General features: G+C 39.3%; 1 protein-coding gene across 1 annotated transcript in view; it reads left to right on the forward strand.

Annotated features, from left to right (window-relative positions):
- Positions 1-1,973: 1,973 nt before the first annotated feature.
- The window catches only part of tshz3a (teashirt zinc finger homeobox 3a), a 43,860-nt gene continuing 23,675 nt past the window's right edge, over positions 1,974-22,158 (forward strand). The window contains exon 1 of the mRNA XM_061917841.1: positions 1,974-2,401. Within this exon, the coding sequence (XP_061773825.1) occupies positions 2,362-2,401 (40 nt within the window). The 5' untranslated portion in view covers positions 1,974-2,361. The remainder of the gene's footprint in view (positions 2,402-22,158) is intronic.

A 22,158-nucleotide genomic window follows, 5' to 3' on the forward strand; every position in this document is an offset into this window, starting at 1 on the left:
TCGGGAATAAGTCGAGAAGGAATTGAGAAAATTGGAATAGAGGACATAGTAATAGTGATGGGATTAAAAAAGTAAGAATAAAAGGCATTATAAATAAGAATAAAGAATAAGAAAACCGGGAAGACGTACAGGGAATCGGGATAGAAAGAGGGATGGAGAAATAAGAATGAAGGAAAAAGAATACTATAGGGAAGAAGAATGCAGAGAGGTGGAATAGAAATTAAGTGACTGTAATAGATGGGGGGGGGGAAATAAAGGGAATGTGAATTGATAAAAGACAAATTCAGAGACTAAAAAAATGCATATGCACAGAGAAAAGGGGAATAGATTGAATATAAATAAATTAATCGGGAATAAGTCGAGAAGGAATTGAGAAAATTGGAATAGAGGACATAGTAATAGTGATGGGATTAAAAATGTAAGAATGAAAGGCATTATAAATAAGAATAAAGAATAAGAAAACAGGGAAGACGTACAGGGAATCGGGATAGAAAGAGAAATAAGAATGAAGGAAAAAGAATACTATAGGGAAGAAGAATGCAGAGAGGTGGAATAGAAATTAAGTGACTGTAATAGATGGGGGGGGGAATAAAGGGAATGTGAATTGATAAAAGACAAATTCAGAGACTAAAAAAATGCATATGCACAGAGAAAAGGGGAATAGATTGAATATAAATAAATTAATCGGGAATAAGTCGAGAAGGAATTGAGAACATTAAATTAAAGGACATAGTAATAGTGATAGGTGGCCCTGTGATGAGGTGGCGACTTGTCCAGGGTGTACACCGCCTTCCGCCCGATTGTAGCTGAGATAGGCGCCAGCACCCCCCCGCTACCCCTGAAGGGAATAAGCGGTAGAAATGGATGGATGGATGGGTAATAGTGAAGGGATTAAAGAAGTAGGAATGAAAGGCATTATAAATAAGAATGAAGAATAAGAAAACAGGGAAGACGTACAGGGAATCGGGATAGAAAGATGAGGGATGGAGAAGTAAGAATTAAGGAAAAAGAATACTATAGGGAAGAAGAATGCAGAGAGGTGGAATAGAAATTAAGTGACTGTAAAGTGTGTGGGGGGGGGGGGGAATAAAGGGAATGTGAATTGATAAAAGACAAATTCAGAGACTAAAAAAATGCATATGCACAGAGAAAAGGCGAATAGATTGAAAATAAATAAATTAATCGGGAATAAGTCGAGAAGGAATCGAGAACATTGGAATAGAGGACATAGTAATAGTGATAGGATTAGAGAAGTAGGAATGAAGGGCATTTTAAAGAATAATACAGAATAAGAAAACAGGGAAGACGTACAGGGAATCGGGATAGAAAAAGGAGGGATGGAGAAATAAGAATGAAGGAAAAAGAATACTATAGGGAAGAAGAATGCAGAGAGGTGGAATAGAAATTAAGTGACTGTAATTGATGGGGGGAATAAAGGGAATGTGAATTGATAAAATACAAATTCAGAGACTAAAAAATGCATATGCACAGAAAAAAGGCAAACAGATTGAATATAAATAAATTAATCGGGAATAAGTCGAGAAGGAATTGAGAAAATTGGAATAAAGGACACAGTAATAGTGATAGGAATGAAAGGCATCATAAAGAAGAATAAATAATAAGAAAAAGGGGAAGAGGAATACAAAGAGGAGGCATTAAGAGAAAGGCAATAAAGTAAATAGGACCAGAGAGAGGAGAGGTGTAGATAATTGGAATAAGGGAAATAGGAATAGGGGTAAAAGGAGATAAGAATAGAAGCAGGAATAAACAAGAGTGCAAAGAGGACTGTTGAAGAGGATTAAAGGAAATAGCAACACAGATAGGAGTAATGAGGAATAAATAGGAATAAGTGTAGACAAGAGGAATAAAGGAAAGAGGAATAGAGCGACGAGGAGTGTTAGGAAGAGGAGGTCCACTCTCTCTCGCTGGCTGTCAAGTAAAGAGTTAACGGGGCGGTGGGTTTGCCCATTCTCCCACTTTGAGTGACGCGATCATCTCTCTTATCCTCAAGTTCGCTTGTTACGGAGCAGGCGGCCAAGCTGGACGCAAGCTGTGTGTGTCCGTGTGCGTGTCCGTGTATGTGTGTGTGTGTTCATATGTGTGTGTGTGTGAGTGGGAGAGAGAGACACGCACCACGCAGGGACAACAACACTATCGGCGTGACCACGCGGCGTGCACACTTCTTCTTCCTCCGTCGAACCATCATGACTTTTTCCTCTCCCGCGGACTCTCCGTTGTCGTCGAGCCGAGGCGTGAATCTTTGTCGCTGAGCCGAGGCGTGGATCTTCGTGTGCGGCGAAAAAGGAGGAGTTTTGGCGGAACAAAAAAAAAAAAAAAATCCCCGGGCAAACACACGCACCAATGCCGCGGAGGAAGCAGGAGGCGCCCAAGCGCGCGCCAGGTACGTAACCTCTCCGTGACGTGGGTCAACTCTCGTCACGTCTTAGCGCCTCTTTGTTGGGTTAAATACATTTTTAAAAAAAAATGTCACTTTGAAGCGCGAATGTGAAACCCCCCTTTTTCCTCGTCGCGTTCAAACAATAACAGGCTAGCTGCGTTGTCCTCGCCGCGTAACTTCGTTACACAAACTATCCTTTTCTCTTCCCGCCCCCCGCCATAACGTAAACAATTTTGGATGGCGGACAAAGAGGTTCCCGCGGTGGAAGTAGCCATAATCGACAGTTGCCATGTCCGATTTGACGGTTGATTGATTGGCTGTCACGCGGCTTTGATCCGATCCCTCCCGGTTTGCATCAGAAAATCACTTCCCACCATGTGATGACGTCATGTTTAAACCACTTTCAAAGGCTCTGTGTACTTTTTTCTTTTTTTTTTTTTTTTTGCCTCCCTCTCTGATAGTCAAGTGACTCACAAAAAAAAAAGTGAGAGGAGGGGAGAGAGTGGTTTAACAGTCAGGATGTGTCCAAACATAAAAGGGATTTTTTTTTTTTTTCCCCCACTGGATGTACTTTAACCCCGTAACAACAGGTGGCGCTATAACCCCTAATTGTCATGTTAACCCAGTGGTTCTCAACCTTTTTTCAGTGATGTACCCCCTGTGAACATTTTTTTAATTTAAGTACCCCCTAATCAGAGCAAATCAGTTTTGGTTGAAAAAAAAGAGATAACGTATTAAAATACAGCACTATGTCATCAGTTACTGATTTATTAAATTGTATAACAGTGCAGAATATTGTTCATTTGTAGTGGTCTTTCTTGAACTATTTGGAAAAAAAAGATATAGAAATAAGTAAAAACTTGCTGAAAAATAAACAAGGGATTCGATTATAAATAAAGATTTCTACACATAGAAATATTCATCAACTTAAAGTGCCCTCTTTCGGGATTTTAATAGAGATCCATCTGGATTCATGCATTCTTCACAAAAAAAGATATCTTTAACATCAATATTTATGAAAAAATCTAGCTGTCAACACTGAATATTACATTGTTGCATTTCTTTTCACAGTTTAGGAACTTACATTCATATTTTGTTGAAGCATTATTCAATAAATAAAGGTAAATGGGTTATACTAGTATAGCGCTTTTCTACCTTCAAGGTACTCAAAGCGCTTTGACACTATTTCCACATTCACCCATTCACACACACCAGTAAAAACTTGTTGAAAAATAAACAAGTGATTCGATTATAAATAAAGATTTCTACACATAGAAGTAATCATCAACTTAAAGTGCCCTCTTTGGGGATTGTAATAGAGATCCATCTGGATTCATGCATTCTTCACATAAAAAGATATCTTTAACATCAATATTTATGAAAAAAATCTAGCTGTCAACACTGAATATTGCATTGTTGCATTTATTTTCACAGTTTAGGAACTTACATTCATATTTTGTTGAAGTATTATTCAATAAATAAAGGTAAATGGTAAATACTTGTATAGCGCTTTTCTACCTTCAAGGTACTCTAAGCGCTTTTGACACTATTTCCACATTCACCCATTCACACACACCAGTAAAAACTTGTTGAAAAATAAACAAGGGATTCAATTATGAATAAAGTTTTCTACACATAGAAGTAATCATCAACCTAAAGTGCCCTCTTTCGGGATTTTAATAGAGATCCATCTGGATTCATGCATTCTTCACATAAAAAGATATCTTTAACATCAATATTTATGAAAAAATGTAGCTGTCAACACTGAATATTGCATTGTTGCATTTCTTTTCACAGTTTAGGAACTTACATTCATATTTTGTTGAAGTATTATTCAATAAATAAAGGTAAATGGTAAATACTTGTATAGCGCTTTTCTACCTTCAAGGTACTCTAAGCGCTTTTGACACTATTTCCACATTCACCCATTCACACACACCAGTAAAAACGTGTTGAAAAATAAACAAGGGATTCAATTATGAATAAAGATTTCTACACATAGAAGTAATCATCAACTTAAAGTGCCCTTTTTGGGGATTTTAATAGAGATCCATCTGGATTCATGCATTCTTCACAAAAAAAGATATCTTTAACATCAATATTTATGAAAAAATCTAGCTGTCAACACTGAATATTGCATTGTTGCATTTCTTTTCACAGTTTAGGAACTTACATTCATATTTTGTTGAAGTATTATTCAATAAATAAAGGTAAATGGGTTATACTAGTATAGCGCTTTTCCACCTTCAAGGTACTCAAAGCGCTTTGACACTATTTCCACATTCACCCATTCACACACACATTCACACACTGATGGCGGGAGCTGCCTTGCAAGGCGGTCACCAGGACCCATCAGGAGCAAGGGTGAAGTGTCTTGCCCAAGGAAACAACAGACGTGACTAGGATGGTAGAAGGTGGGGATTGAACCAGTAACCCTCTGATTGCTGGCACAGCTACTCTACCAACTTCGCCACGCCGTCCCCCGGATGTTTTGGGCGGCTCTTACGGGGGATCCCTGTGACATTTGCTACGCCAACAAATAGCGAGGTCTGGGGATGCTTGTAACTTAAAAATCAATTAGCTGAGAGAGAGCTCTTATCTCAAAACAATCTTAAGTTAAATTACTCTTAAGATGAGGTACAGCACAGTACTTGCAGATGAAGTGTAAGTGTAAAAAAAACTTCATACTCTTCAATAAAACACATTTGAAACACACAAAAAGTATCAAAAATTGGTAATGTTCAGTACCGGTATTCATTCCAATGTACCGGAGATTGGTACCATTTTCATTGAACTGTGTAAGGTACCAATCCTGAGTCATTACTTGACAGTATTCTTGAAAAAATAAAAAAATAATGTGTGTGATCTTTTTTTCAGTGAGTTTTGAATTGTTGCTATTTTTAGAATATTTAAAAAAATAATCTCACGTACCCCTTGGCATACCTTCAAGTACCCCCAGGGGTACTCGTACCCCCATTTGAGAACCACTGTGTTAGCCTATACTTATCAGAAAAAAAAAAGCAAGGGCTGTTAGTGGAGAACATCTCTGTGTGGAGTTTGCATGGTTCTCCTTCTGCATGTGTGTGGTTTCTCCAGGTATTGCATGCTAAATGGTTCATATGTCCTGGGTTTGTCCACTGCAATGGACATTCGCATTTTTGTATTGTTGTTCATTGTGGATCCTCTATTAGCCGACGCACAAACTCCAGTGTAGTCTTCCTAGGGTCCTTTTGAAAAGTTTTCAGTAAAACAATAATACACAGATCCAGTTACAAATAAAATAAAGGAAAAAGAAAAATTCTCAATTTAATATAATAAAATAACAGTTACGGAACATATGCAGATGCAGTTACAATAAAAGAAAGGAAAAAGGAAAATAAAAATGCAACTCTCAAAATAATAAAAAAAATAACAGAACACAGATCCAGTTACAGAACATACTCGAATCCAGTTAGAATAGAATAGAAAGTACTCTATTGATCCCTGTGGGAAATTCAGCACCACAGTTCGCTCACAATAAACAATAAACACTTGGGTATTTTTTTTTTACATGTAAAGAATATAAATACAGTCTATTAAACAACATTATTCACATGTGAATAATATAAATACATTCTATTATACAGCATTTTTCACTTGTGAATAACATAAATGCAGTCTATTATACATTCAAGTACAGTCAAAAAGGAACATATGCATTACACAGTCTGATGGCTGCCGGTATGAAGGACTTCCTGTGTCGTTCCGTGTTGCATTTTGGGAGTCTGAGTGTCCCAGTTACAATAAAAGAAAGGAAAAAAGGGAAAGAGAAAAAAAACAAGTTATCAAACTGAGAACATGAAGGATTAACTTAAGTCTAAAAAGTGTGACAAAAATAACAAGTATTTTTTGTTAGAGTTACACATAATGAGAAATGACACAAATGTCCACTGCAGAGGACACTGGTTCTCAGGAGTATATGCACCCTGTAATTGGCTGGCGGCCGGTCCATGGTGTACCTCACCTCTCGCCAAGTTAGCTGGGATAGGCTCCAGCACCCCCGAGACCCGTAAATGGGACAAGCAGTAGAGAATGGATGGATGGATTGAGTGCACAGATCCAGTTACAGAACATACACAAATCCAGTTACAATAAAATAAATGAAAAAGGGAACAAGAAATTAAAAAAAAAAGATTAACTCTTAAGTCTAAAAAGTGTGACAAAAATAAAAAGTATTTTTGTCAGAGTTACAGATAATGGGAAATGACACAAATGTCCACTGCAGAGGACACTGGTTCTCAGGAGTATATGAACCTTGTGATTGGCTGGCGGCCAGTCCATGGTGTACCTCACCTCTCGCCAAGTCAGCTGGGATAGGCTCCAGCAGACCCACTAAATTAATGATTTACCGGTAATGTGTATCCCACTCAATAATAAAAATGATAAGGATTTTTAAGGGTTAGTGCGTGTGCCTCACAATACGAAGGACCTGGGTTGAATCCTGGGTTCGGGATCTTTCTGTGTGGAGTTTGCATGTTCTCCCCGTGACTGCGTGGGTTCCTTCCGGGTACTCCGGCTTCCTCCCACTTCCAAAGACATGCACCTGCAGATAGGTTGATTGGCAACACTAGATTAGCCCTAGTGTGTGAATGTGAGTGGGATTGTTGTCCGTCTATCTGTTTTGGCCCTGCGCTGAGGTGGCGACTTGTCCAGGGTGTACCTCTCCTACCGCCCGAATGCAGCTGAGATAGGCCCCAGCAACCCCCGCGACCCCAAAGGAGACAAGCGGTAGAAATAGATGGATTGATGGATGATTTTTATTTCAAACACTTTTCATGTTTATGGAATCTCTAAGTGCTGCAGATTGGAGACAAGACAAGCAAGAACCAATTAAAATGTGAGTTAAAAACTAATAGCAAAAAGTAATATACAACAACATAAATAAAAGGTGTTTTTTTGGACTAGGTTTGTAAGTTTTGTTTAAAAAGCTGTAGAGTCATGGGCCCTAGGTATACATTCCTACAAACAATATTCGGGAGGGGGAATGGGCCTTTGACAAAGTTCCATTGGAGAATCAATAATTAGTTTTTGTCATTGTTTTTGTATAGTGAAAAAGTAGCGCTGTCGAATTATATTTTTTAATACTCAGATTAGTCACTCTTTTGAATTTTGATTAGTCATGATTATTACTCGCTTTGCATACTTTAAATTAACCTGAACAATTTTGGACACATATGCAATCGTATCGTCAGAATGTCATCCAGGAACATTTTTTAAATTGTTTTACTTAAATGCACGTCACTTTCTTACTCAAAACGTGGGAACGGTGTTACCTAAAGTACCGTCAGGGTGTATTTTGAAAATTTACCACCCAGCACACCAGTCAGGGTCTCCTCACTCATTTTTGCACCGAGGTATGGATTCTGATCACTGACTGCCTTTCAGGTAACCATTTGTGGTTGCGGTAAAGAAGCATGTACAGTCAAAATTAATTGCGTTATTAATCTGCGTTTATATACATGACTAATGTGATATTATATATGAGTTAATGTTACTTTTCATAGCCCAACGACCAAGTGAAGAAGACTAATGTAGCCCAGTGAAATTGTGCTATAATGAAAGTCAACAACTTTCCATACAGTGGTCGACTTCATTTACTACTTCAGGCAGCAAAAAAGTCGACTTATTCAAGACTACCTTTTGTGGTTGCGACCATGCCGTGCATTATTTTTACGTCAGTTGTTGTAACGAATTGATTCATCAAAAATCCATAACAAATTATGAATGAATTAATTGACTAATCAATTATGCCCATGCCCAAAAAGGAGACAGTGGTTTTGACTGTTACATCATTGGTTTCCAAACGCGAACAGTCAGGGAATTTCTTAAAAGTTAGGTTTCAGTGACCTAAAACATGTGAGGTCAAAACCCGTTGACAAGATTATGTGTTTTTAAAAAGTGTGTATGTTAGTGTGGACATGGGCTGAAACATCACAGGGTGAGAACATCACACTCCCATGTGTTCACTTTGAACACACACACAGTCACACAGTGGGCAGAGTATTGGCGGGAGGGGGCGAGTGGGTAAGGGGTTGTAAAAGGAGCTGTGTGCTATGTAATGGAGGGGAGGAATGGGTTTGCTCTGTCAGACCGGGCCGCCACAACGGCTTTGTTTCATGTTTGATTTAATTGTCTCCACCCTGACAGGCCCATTCATCAATGGCTTTAATGGTCAATCAGAGACAGGCTGAGTGAGTGCTCCCATTCTGTTTAGCCATAAGCTGGCCCGGGCTTTTATTTCATCAAAATGCCCCAGCCTAATGTACATGCTCACTGGCTCAGAGTGGCCGCGGGGAGCACATAAAGAATGACTGAAAGCTTTCTGATTTCAGATCAGTGAGAAGGATGTTTTGTTTCTTCCCCTCTACCCGTCTCTTCTGCTCGATACGCGGCTGTTTGTCTGTTGATGAAAGGGAATAAAAGGGCTGTAATACAGATAGTTTGGTGTTTTTAGAAAACAACTTTTTTTTTTTCCACTGAAACCACGCTTCTTTGTGCATTCATTCGTCCATCCATTTCTTCATTTTTTCACGCTCTCCTTGCACCCCTGTCAGTCAGTCTGTGCAGCTGCAAGTTATAAAGTTGTCAACTGTTCAGTGGCACACAAAGGGTGATGATGAATTGATTGCAGCACAGAGCGTGGTGATAGAGAGAGCAAAGAAAAGGATGACAGATGATGGGCCTTGATTAGGGACTTAGGGGGAGAGTCGGCCCACTGCAACCTTGAGACTTGCATGAAAAATCTACCTCCCCCATACACACACACACACCCACCCTGCTTTTCTCCCTCATTGTCTCTCACGCATACACTTCCAGCCTCTCTCTCTTTTTCCGTCTGAATCTCTCCACAGTAGAAAACTTGTTTTTGCCTGCTTCATTAGCGTCGGTCCAATTAACCGAGAGGCTGATGGAGTCCTGACAGGCCTTGTGATTGGAGATGACAAGCTCAGGGTACCCGGCCCAATGAGGTTTGCCACCACTTTGATGTAATCAACTTGATATTACACAGAGCTGCTCGCCTTTGGTTGTGCAGTAACTCAATTCTGTGCTGCAGGTGACAAATGGAACCGTGTACCTGGGTCAAGTCTGAGTGCTCGCAACAACTGAGGGCAGCCAGCAATGTAGCCTAGCCGAGTTTGCGGCTGTTAAGAACCAGTGTTCTCTGTAGCCTGTGGAGAGAAAAATGTATGCAATACCTTGCCGTCTTAAAGAAAAGTCAACAACAACGTTGAATATTTGGCCCAAATACACCAGTAGAATGGTTACCATATGTGGTATGTATTCAGGATGGTGCTCATGTTGTTGCAGTATCCCGGAAGTTTTGCAGTGAGAAAACACTATTAACAAAAGCGACCTTGGCTTTTCTTTTAAACCTTGTGACTGTTTATGACAGAGACTGGAAGAGGTGGGGTGGGGGAGCTGGTCCACTTTGGAACATCCTCCATAGTAACAGTCTCCTGTTTCTGCAGGGTTAGATTTATAGGTGCCAGACTGGCAGCCATCACTCATGAGTGTGCGTATGAGTGGGCTTCCACTTTCTTATTTGCTGGCGTTGACCCTGCTGAGTGGTCTTGAGATGGAGGGTTTGGGAGGTGTTTGTAACTGCAGCCTAGTTACTTCAGTCAAGCTGGAATGTATCCTTGCGTCTTCTTCATCCATGCCAAGGTGGAAAGACTCATACAAGCACATATTGCACACACCACAAATAGGTTTAAGTGTTTACATTCCGGTCTGCCCTCTTGGTGTTTAGCAGTGGGAAGCATGATCTTACAGAAACAACAGGGGTCATTCGCAAGCATTAGCACATTTCAACGACAATGTCTGTCCTCTTATTCACAGGTGGAAGTGAATGTTTGGGCCTTGCAGGCCTCGTTGCTAATGAAAGTCTTCTGGCCGGATTCCGTTGAGGTTGAGTCACGTCTGTGATCTATGTGTCTGATAAGTGCATACCTAATGAGGCTGTGAGCACCAGTGGAAGAAGGAAGGCTGACAGAGTGTTTCCCACTGGTATTGACAGATGCCTTTTTTGTTTTTTGCCATGGGCCTTGAATCCATAAATCCTGCCTGGGTAATGATAACATTGCCACCTTGCCAGGAAGTGAGTGCAGGAGAAAAGAAAAGGCAAAGAGGGGGAGGACAAGGAGGAGGTTGTTGGTAAGGGAATGATGAGGAGGAGACGAGCGGGGTGGTAAAGTGGCCCTTCTCTGCTTTTTAACACACACTTGGCAGATGTCAGGGCATTGGGTTGGGCTCTGGAGAAGAAAGAAGTGCAGTGGCACAAATAGAAAACTGTTAGGCATCCACTCTTTCAGCTTTCAGATATGGTTTTCAGCAGGGACTGCTGTCTGGGCGCTGAGTCGTAGGCTTTGTAAAAATAGTCCCACCGCTCTTGTGATAGATGCAGCTGCACTGTAGCGACAATTGGGACACACTGGATCACTCAAAACCCGGCAACACACACCCAATCCACTCTCAGTCGTTGCAGAAGTAGAGCCGGGAAGGATGTGTGCTCATTTTGGGGAAACTGAGCTGCGCCAGTCTTCGGGGGGCCTGAAACTCAATCCAGAAGGAGAATAGCCCGGCCATGCCAGAGAGCCGATTTCCTTTTCAACAGAGTCATTTATCACTGACCCACCCTTCGCTTCTGACATGGTGACGTGTGTCATTTATCAAACTGGCTTTAGCAGACACACATGGGAAGGAGGTGTATGTGTGGGGGGAAGGCACAGAGAGTGAAAGACAGAGCGAGGGAGACAAAGAGAAGACGAAGAATAGGGGGACGAGGTGAACAGTCAAAGTTGAGAAATGACGTGCAAGAAAAATACACTCTTGTATGTCCATGTGTGGGAGATTTTCCAGGGAAGATTTTAGTTTTCCTGAAAGCCCCAAGAAACGGGACTAATGAGAGAGGGTCAAATGAGTTACCCGGAGATGGTGACAAAATGTTCTTCCATGACACATCTCTAGATGTTTCTATGCAGGGTACACATACCCTTAAAACAAGCCCAACAATTGTGTGATTTGTTTGTGTGTACTTTTAAGACAGTATATACAAGCTGAGCTCTCTGAGAGCCATTGTAGAGCTCTGTGTGTGACCATATGGCGCCAGTGTTTAATGTGGTATGTGTGTGTGCTCGCAGGTCCCTGATGTGCAGGGCTGACAGGTATCACTCACTCAGCAGCTTGGCCTTTAAATGAACCCGAGCAGCTCTGCTCTCCTGTGGCCCTAACAGGCTCTCTGAAAGATGGATGCTTCTTTAAAAATCAGATTAATGATGGATACCAGGCTTATAGTGCCATTTATCATGAAGAATATTATTTAGGCCGGTCGTGTATGGCTGTAACTAGAGAGGTAGAACGAGAAGAAGCAGGGTGGAAAGCCTTAGACAGACACTCACTGTGTGATGGATGGCTGAGCGTTCTCTCTGAGTGTTACTAGACACCAGTGCCGCAGCAGTAGACCATAATCAGATAGCCCAGGGATGTTTATACCGAAACTATACTAGCCGCATAGGAGAATTGCTATATGAAAGGTGTAATCTCTAAAAACAGAAATCAGAACCTGCGGGGACTTCTGGACACAGAGCACGAGTTTGTGTGACGAATCACATCTGGGCATGCTTTGGTTTAATCAAGCTAAAGTCCATGTGGGGAGTCATTTTCTGCTGTCAAGACCACAATTGGGTTTAAATGTGTCCACACTCATATGTTAACTATAAGTAGTTTATTAGGGGTGTTGTGGCCAGCCACCGTGGTAGTATTGCAGTACCCTAGATTCAGTTTGAAAGCACACCTGCACCCTTTGATTCTCAAAAAGTTGATAAGTTAGATCTCTGGGATTTTAGTGCAGATGTCGTAGTTCTTCAAAGGAGATTGTAACCTATTTTCATTGCGGTGTTGACAAAAATGAAAGTCTTGGACATGAACTGAGTAGAATGAACAACCTAAAATACTGTATTTCCCACTGAAGACCCAATGTCAACCAAACTTATCATTACTGCTTAGAAGTTTGTCCTTAAAATTCCGTACTCGATTCTGCCAATTCCGCTGGATTTGCAGGTGTATCTGGGGGAGTGGTCATCTCTCAAATTAAGATTATTGATTGGATTACAATGAATCCCTAGTTGATGCTCATACTTTTCAGTCATCAGTGTGTAAATGAGCTGTTTATTATCCTTCCATGGCAACATATGTCACTATCATTAATCATTGTGTGAATGGGGTGACATTGTAAAAGTGCTTTAACTACCTTGGAAGTAGAAAACCAATATGGAACTTCAACATAAGGCCCAAATAACTAATCCAAGAATCAAAACCTTTACAAATGTAAACATCTGTTTGGCACAACATTTTGTATTTTTTTGTCGCCTCTCTGTCTCTCACCTTCTTTGATTATGCTTCACGATTTATTGTGGACATCCATCTTCAGACTGCATCCATCACCTCCTCGTTGCTAGGCAATCATGGCAGCAGCTGCGTTATGGGACAGGCGTTACGTTGTCCCTATCATGACTTCTCCAACCCTCTAACATCCTGAGGTTTTAACCTAAGTGTCATGTTAAGTCCATCCTGAAAAATCAAAATGCTTCAGTTTAAGTCCCAACCTACATTGAGATTGTTCTAATAATTAATGATCAAAAAATTGGTCATTATAACATACCTCTAATGTACTAACTCGAGAATGATACATTCTCCTTGGAGTTCAGTCATTTCGTAATAAATAAGTACAGGGAATGAAATGAAAATTTCATATTACAATTATTGTGACAAAAATGATCATGGTTATTATTATCGCTGTATCTTTGAATATGCTCAAAAAGTACTTGAATATTTTGACCAAATTGTATTTAAAAAAATAAATAGATAACTTTTTATGAGCCACACAATTTTGTATTTGAGTGTTTGAATATGGTTTACGAGTATTTATTTAATGGTAAAAATCAAAACGGGTGTTGTGCACTTCACTTCAGGTTTATGTGACATCGTGCGAGTTTGATTCCTGTTTTAGACACCGATGTGTTGTATTCCTTGGAGTATAAATGATCACTTTATTATAAGAGAGCACATTCAGGTTCAATGTGCAAAATTGTATGACTGAGTTCTGAGCTCAGACAGCAATGTGTTTATACAATTTTTGATTGGGTTATGTCATATCTTAAAAGGGAACATTATCACCAGACCTATGTAAGCGTCAATATATACCTTCATGTTGCAGAAAAAAGACCATATGTTTTTTTAACCGATTTCCGAACTCTAAAAGGGTGAATTTGGCGATTGAAACGCCTTTCCATTGTTCGCTGTCAGAGCAATGACCTTTCACCCGTGACGTTCCAACTGGAAGCAATCCGCCATTTTCTCAAACACATTACACACACCAAGTCAAATCAGCTCTGTTATTTTCCGTTTTTTCGACTGTTTTCCGTACCTTGGAGACATTATGCCTCGTCGATTGGTTGTCGGAGGGTGTAACAACACGGACAGGGACGGACTCAAGTTGCAAGTTGACTTACGAGGAGTGTGCTAATCAGACATATCAATGGTCAAGGCATGCTAATCAATGCTAATATGCTATTTAAGCTAGCTGTATGTACATATTGCATCATTATGCCTCATTTGTAGCTATATTTGCATCCAGCCTTTCCCTCCACCCACATTTAATGCCAAACAAACACATACCAATCGACCGATTCAAGTTGCACCAGTGGTCAAAAGATGCGAAAGTCCCTCGTTTGTTATGCACACTTTACCGACGATAGCGATGCTACGACAGAGATGGCACAGAGATGTGTGGATATCCTGCGACACTCAAAGCAGATGCATTTGCAACGCTAAATTCAACGAAATCACAAAGGGGAGTTTTGTTGATGTTATTAACTTATGTGCTAATCGGACATATTTGGTCACGGCATAACTGGAAGCTAATCGATGCTAACATGCTATTTAGGCTAGCTGTATGTACATATTGCATCATTATGCCTCATTTGTAGTTATATTTGCATCCAGCCTTTCCCTCCACCCACATTTAATGCCAAACAAACACATACCAATCGACGGATTAAAGTTTCACCAGTGGTCAAAAGATGCAATCGTTGGCTAGAAGGCGATCGCCGAATCCGTCCTCGTTGCCGCTGTCTGTCGTGATATGGCTCAACGGCTTCAGTTTCTTCTTCAATTTCGTTTTCGCTATCTGCCTCCACACTCCAACCATCCGTTTCAATACATGCGTAATCTGTTGAATCGCTTAAGCCGCTGAAATCCGAGTCTGAATCCGAGCTAATATCGCTATATCTTTCTGTTCTATCCGCCATATTTGTTTGTATTGGCATCACGCAGTGACGTCACAGGAAAATGGACGGGTGGATATAGCGATGGTGAAAATCAGGCACTTTAAAGCTGTTTTTCGGGATATTGCGTGATGGGTAAAATTTTGAAGAAAACTTCGAAAAATATAATAAGCCACCGGGAACTGATTTTTATTGGTTTTAACCCTTCTGAAATTGTGATAATGTTCCCCTTTAATGGGGTAAGGCATTAATTTATCTTGTAGTCAGGTCAGCATTTAAGCTGGCTAGTGGGCAGAACTAGCCGGCCCGTGAGTTCATCAATGTATGTTTATCCATCACATTTTACAATAATTTTATTTTAAAATGGTAATACTAACCGTTTTACCGCAATTTATCATTAGTAACATTTATAGGTACTAGGGTTGTATGATATACTGGTATTAGTATAATACCGTGATGCTAATGAATCATATTCGGTACTATACCGTGTCTGAAAAGTACTGGTCTGCTTAATGATACCAAGTGCAGTAGTTAGTCGATACTATTATGATTACGTCGATATTTTTTGGCATCACATCTTTTTTAGTATTTTTTAAATTCATATTATGTTTATTTACTCAAGAAACATGTCCCTGGACACATGAGGACTTTGAATATGACCAATGTATGATCCTGTAACGATTTGGTATCGGATTGATAACCAATTTTTAGGTATCATCCAAAACTAATGTAAAGTTTCAAACAACAGAAGAATAATTTATTATATATAGAAGTGTATATATAGAACAGAAAACTATTAACAGTAAATGAACAAGTAGACTAATAATGAATGTTCTACCACTTGTCCTTAATAATTTTGACAAAATAATACAATGAAAAATGACACAATATGTTACTGCATATGACAGCGGACAAATTACGAACCTTTGTTTGCTTACTTACTAATAAAAGACAAGTTGTCTTGTATGTTCACTATTTAATTTAAGGACAATCTTGCAATAAGAAACATACTTTTAATGTATTGTAAGAGTTTGTGTTAAAATAAAGCCAATAAAGCACATTTTTTTGTTGGTTCCCTTTATTTAGAAAAGTATCGAAAAGTGTCAAAAATGATTTTGGTATCGGGACAACACTAATATGCTTATGTTTTACATGTAGGCATCCACCCTTTGGCGAGCCAAACTAAATTACTCGGCGGGCCAAGTTTGGCTCTATTTAAGGCCCCTGTACTTTAAAATCTAAAATTGCAACAAGAAACATTTTTGTTAAAATAAAGCCAATAATGCAATTGTTTGTGGTCCCCTTTTTTTAGAAAAGTATCATAAAAATCGTGGTACCAAAATACTGGTATTGGGACAACACTAATAGGTACATACCAGTATCCAATCGAATTATTCCTGATAAAAGGCTGTCTCTTACATAAACTCAGACAAATTGTATGTTATTACTGACAGGATGACATGTTGCTGTTTTACAATATAGTTCACGGGGTCAGACAGGTTTCCAAAAGCTTGCTTTGTAATCCAGTTATGAAAACATTCCACTGTCAAGTTTTTGTAAGTATTATGCAGAAGACAGGAATCAGACCTGCTGGCCTCTGTTTTAACTTCAGGATGAGCGTTTCTTTGCTTGCTTTTTATCGTTATTTTCACACCCATCCTGCTTCATTCTACTCTGTCCGACTCCATTCACACATCCTAATGGTCCTGTAATGACCTTGTTACAGGAGGCCTATGCGCGTTAAGGAACTGAGAAGCAAAAAAAAAAAAAAAAAGCTATTGAGGAAGAAGGATAGAAAATATGTAGCATATATGTGGTACATTGTGAATAATTACATCACGATATAAGAGTGATCCATTGATGTTGTTAGACTTCAAAGGTAGTTTTTTCAGGTGTTTGTCTCGGTCACATTTTTGACATAATAGGTTGATTTGTTGATGTTTGATCGATTGATTGATTGAAACTTTTATTAGTAGATTGCACAGTTCAGTACATATTCCGTACAATTGACCACCCGAATAAGTTTTTCAACTTGTTTAAGTCGGGGTCCACGTTAATCAATTCATGGTAGTTTGTTTGATGGTTTGGTGTTGTTTAGGGATAACGATATGATAATTTCATGTCATAGTTATTTTGACCAGAATTACTGCGGTCATCATTATCAACATGGTGTTGATATTGCTCACAAAAATGTTTTAGTTTTTTTGTCCAGGGTGTACGCTGCCTTCTGCCCGATTGTAGCTGGGATAGGCTCCAGCGACCCCAAAGGGTAGAAAATGGATGGATGGATAACATTAACAAATACATTGACAGCACACACACAATATACTTTCTTAGGTCAAAAAACATTAAATATTGTTCTGGTTTCTTAAGAAAATGTTGGAATATGTTTTGTCTTTCTCTGTTTTTAATTTGTAATCATATAAGTGTTACCCGCTTCACTTCCGGTTGGTTGTAAACCCATTTGTGTATAGATACTTCATATTTACAATTTTGTTCCAAGAAAGTAGAGTCTGCAGGTTTTAATATGCTCACTTGATTAGTTTAGTTCCTCTGACAGCAATTTGTTTACACACGTTTAGATCTGTGTATGAGGTATGTAATGGGTAAAGCATTTAAGCTCGTTAGCGTGCTAGCTACTTCGCCAGGAAATGAGCAGTTTCATCATAGATTTTTTAAAGTACGGTAATAAATCCCGGTTAAATTACAGTCTGTAGTTTTACCAAGGTTTATCATTATACCGGTATTTTGTACATCCTTAGTTTTGTTCTAGTAATTCAAGCTAATTGTCAGATCAACAAGGTACTGTTGCATTGTTGCCATGTCCTGAAAATACTGAAGTGTAATGAATTTCCCTACTTGGTTGTGAACAGCAGGCAGTATCAATGTTTTGAAATAAATAATGATTTACCGTATTTTTCAGACTATAAGTCGCAGTTTTTTTCATAGTTTGGCCGGGGGTGCGACTTATACTCAGGGGCGACTTATGTGTGAAATTATTAACACATTGCCGTAAAATATAAAATAATATTATTTAGTTCATTCACGTAAGAGACTAGACGTATAAGATTTCATCGGATTTAGCGATTAGGAGTGACAGATTGTTTGGTAAACGTATAGCATGTTCTGTATGTTATAGTTATTTGAATGACTCTTACCATAATATGTTACGTTAACATACCAGGCACCTTCTCAGTTGGTTATTTATGCCTCATATAACGTACACTTATTCAGCCTGTTGTTCACTATTCTTTATTTATTTTAAATTGCCTTTCAAATGTCTATTCTTGGTGTTGGGTTTTATCAAATAAATTTCCCCCAAAAAATGTGACTTATACACCAGTGCGACTTATATATATATATTTTTTCCTTCTTTATTATGCATTTTCGGCAGGTGCGACTTATACTTCGAAAAATACGGTAATTTTTAGTAAGTCTAGATGTGGCGCATTTGGGAGAGTGGCCGTCCCAGCAACCTGGGGGTTCCCGGTTCAATCCCCACCTTCTACCAACCTTGTCACGTCTTTTGTGTCCTTGAGCAAGATCCGCTACACCTCCCTGATACCGAAGTACATGTCAAATTACTTCCTTAACGTAAATGACCGCCATAACCACAACACCAGGGGGAGCTCCACAAACCACGTTAAACCCAGATTCCGATCCAACAAAGGTCTTAACTCATTCTCTTTCTATGCCACATCAATGTGGAATGCACTCCCAACCGGTATAAAAGTAAGTGCATCTCTATATTCCTTCAAAACCGCTCTAAAACAACACCTCCAGGCAACTTCAACACTTTACTAATACCCTCCTCCATTCACATCCCATCTCCCCGGATTATAAACAACTCAAATGTACTTCTAATGTATATACTTGTTCTTATGCTATGTGAACTCACTATGTTCTCTGCTGGCTGTACATATCCTACTAAATAAGACCTACACTGTTTCAATGTCCACATTTCTCTGTTGATGCAATTGTTGATGACTGAAGTACTGATATCAACCAAAGCTCCTCATCCCACCCCCCGGATTGTAAATAATGTAAATAATTCAATGTACATACTATGATGATTAACTTGTGTGATGACTGTATTATGCTGATAGTATATATTTGTACCATGAATTGAGTAACGTGGACCCCGACTTAAACAAGTTGAAAAACTTATTGGGGTGTTACCATTTAGTGGTCAATTGTACGGAATATGTACTGTACTGTGCAATCTACTAATAAAAGTATCAATCAATCAATCAATCAATCAATCAACACTTCACCCTTGCTCCTGATGGGTCGTGGTTAGGGCCTTGCATGGCAGCTCCCGCCATCACTGTGCGAAAGTGTGTGTGAATGGGTGAATGTGGAAATAGTGTCAAAGCGCCTTCAGTACCTTGAAGGTAGAAAATTGCTATACAAGTATAACCCATTTACCATTTCGTTTGTATATGCATGGAATGAGCTTTGTGAGACAATAGTGTGTGCATCCTTTTCCGCTGGATAAAACTTACTGCCACAAAGACTCTTTGATTTTTTGCTGTTCGTTTTATTAATTTGCAGTAAGAGTCACTCGGCTGGAGTTACTTTATATTGTTGCATTTGGCTTTTGTACGGATTTTGCCTTGTGCTTTAAGGCTGCCTCTTTGTTACAGCCTTCGGTTTACACAGCTCTTTCATTTGTATTTTCTCGGAACAAGGCAAGCTCATGTTTTGTATTTTTGGCTATTTACAGTTAATGTAACAAATAAAACAATTTGTGATGAATAATTGATAGCTTGAATTGAAGTTTGGTATCATTTGAAATTAAGGATGGGTGATATGGCCTAAAAACTATATTGTGATATATACTGCAGTCTCTTGCGATAAAGATATATATATCACAATTTAATAATTAATACATTATAATGGAACTATTTCAAAATTGGTTAAGGTATGCGGTTGTATTGTTTTTGCAAAACTAATATTAGTCTACTTGTTAATTTACTGCGAATTTCTGGTAACTCTCTGTTGTAACATGGTTCTAGCTTCACTTTTGTTCAAATGTAATAAACACTTATTTTTCTGTTGTTTGAATACTTTGCATTAGTTTTGGGCGATACTACAAATCTGCGTATGGATCCAATACCAAGTAGTTACAGGGGCAGTATTGATTATACCAATGTTGATACTGAACACTAAATTGGCCCTCAAGTGTGAATGTGTGTGTGTGTGTGTGTGTGTGTGTGTGTGTGTATTATATTTATATAGCGCTTTTCTCTAGTGACTCAAAGCGCTTTACATAGTGACACCCAATATCTAAGTTACATTTAAACCAGTGGGTGGCACTGGGAGCACGTGGGTAAAGTGTCTTGCCCAGGGACACAACGGCCGTGACTAGGATGGCGGAAGCGGGAATCGAACCTGCAACCCTCAAGTTGCTGGCACGGCCACTCTACCAACCGAGCTATACCGCCTATGTGAGTGTGAATGTTGTCTGTCCATCTTTGTTGACCCTGTGATGAGCCTGGCCACTTGTCCAGGGTGTACACCGCCTTCCGCTCGAGTGCAGCTGGGATAGGCTCCAGCACCCCTATGACCCGGAAGGGAGAAGCGTTATAAAATGGATGGATGTAATTTTTGATTACACCTATAATCAGAAAAAAAAGACAGGATGACGGTGTAAGAATATCAATAAAACATTTTTAATATGACCTACTATTGGCTCTGATTTTATATTTTGGTTTTGCCCTCATGTATCCATGGAATTATTTCCTGAGTTTATAAACAATAAAAAAAAAGAAAAGACTAATTATTTTTTGATAGTAAACTATATCGATCTAACCACTGTGCTATTGACCTGACTACTTGATCTTGTTACTGTCGATATTTCAATCAATTTGTCCACCATGTTTACCTTCAAGAGCAGTAGCTCGCGGTTAGCATATCCGCCTAGGGTTTGTAGTGTAGCATTTATAACCGTTCCTCGTCCTACCGACATGACATTTGTAAGAAACTTGGTTTATTTACCACCATGGCGATTCCCGACTGAGAAGTGGCTTTGCTTTGCTTTGAAGACGGGGTTGTCTGCTTGTAGCTGACAAATTTGCGGACACAACTATGTGTTATCATATAAATATAATATTAAAAGCTCTATCATCTGCCAAATGTTTATCAATTAGGGGTGTCAAAAAAAGAAAATTCCCAATTATTTGCGATTCTTATTCTTAACAACTCTTAATCGATTAAAAAAATATTTTTTTTAATATTATTTATCCTGCCCAGCCACCGGGGAAAATTATATTGTTGATGTCGCTGCCCATATTTGTTGTACAGATTTATTTTACAAAAGAGAAGCATTGGATACTTCTCTTATTGCCTTATTTGCATTTGACTTTATTAAATGATTGGGAAGCATTTTAAAAGTTACAGTTAAAGTACCAATGATTGTCACACACATACTAGGTGTGGTGAGATTATCCTCTGCATTTGACCCATCACCCTTACTCCCTGGGGGGTCAGGGGAGCAGTGAGCAGCAGCGGTGGCCACGCCCGGCAATCACTTTTGGTGATTCAACCCCCAAGTCCAACCCCTTGATGCTGAGTGCCAAGCAGGGAGGTAATGGGTCCCATTTGTATAGTCTTTGGTATGACTCGGCCGGGGTTTGAACTCATGACCTACCAATCTCAGGGCGGACACTCCATCCCAAATAAAGACCCAGGGAACACATACGGCCCGTTGAGCTTTTCAATCTGGCCCGCCGAACATTCCCAAATATTTTTTTTTAGATCTTTAAGATGGAAAGTGTAGCTGCCATTATGATGTGCAGTAATCTGCGCTTATGGATGGTATACCAGTTACTATGGTACCCTAATTAGTTACTATGGTCATCTAATTAGTTACTATGGTAAATTACGTCACAGCAGCTCAGACGGGGCACCAAGCAGTGTGGGCGGGAGGCGTTTCCACAGACGCGGAAGGAGATTTTCACAACAAAGTTCTAAAGCTTAGTGATATATAGAATAGAATAGAAAGTACTTTATTGATCCCTGGGGGAAAATCAGCAAATATCAGATATATCAGATTGTAGGTGGGTTTATTGTGTATCCTTTGCGTTCATATTTCACTGTTTGTTGCATTTGTGTGGCGTTTCACTTGATTGTAAAATATTCCGATCGAAAAGGGGTGTGACATTCATATTTTGTCAATATTCAGTGTTTTATCGTTCATAGAAAAATTTTTAAAAATCCATTCCGTTTTTTAAGGCGGTCTGGCATAACGTTTTTAACATTCAATCAGACATTATTGTGAGGTTTTGTATTATTGTTCCTAAAAATAGATATACTGGCCCCCAGACACATTTTTTTTCTCTAAATGTGGCCCCCGAGTCAAAATAATTGCCCAGGCCTGCTCTTTCCACTAGGCCAGTGTTTCTCAAATGGGGGTACTTGAAGGTATGCCAAGGG

This window comes from Nerophis ophidion, linkage group LG12 (assembly GCF_033978795.1).
Source record: "Nerophis ophidion isolate RoL-2023_Sa linkage group LG12, RoL_Noph_v1.0, whole genome shotgun sequence".
NCBI classification, from domain to species: Eukaryota; Metazoa; Chordata; class Actinopteri; order Syngnathiformes; family Syngnathidae; genus Nerophis; species Nerophis ophidion.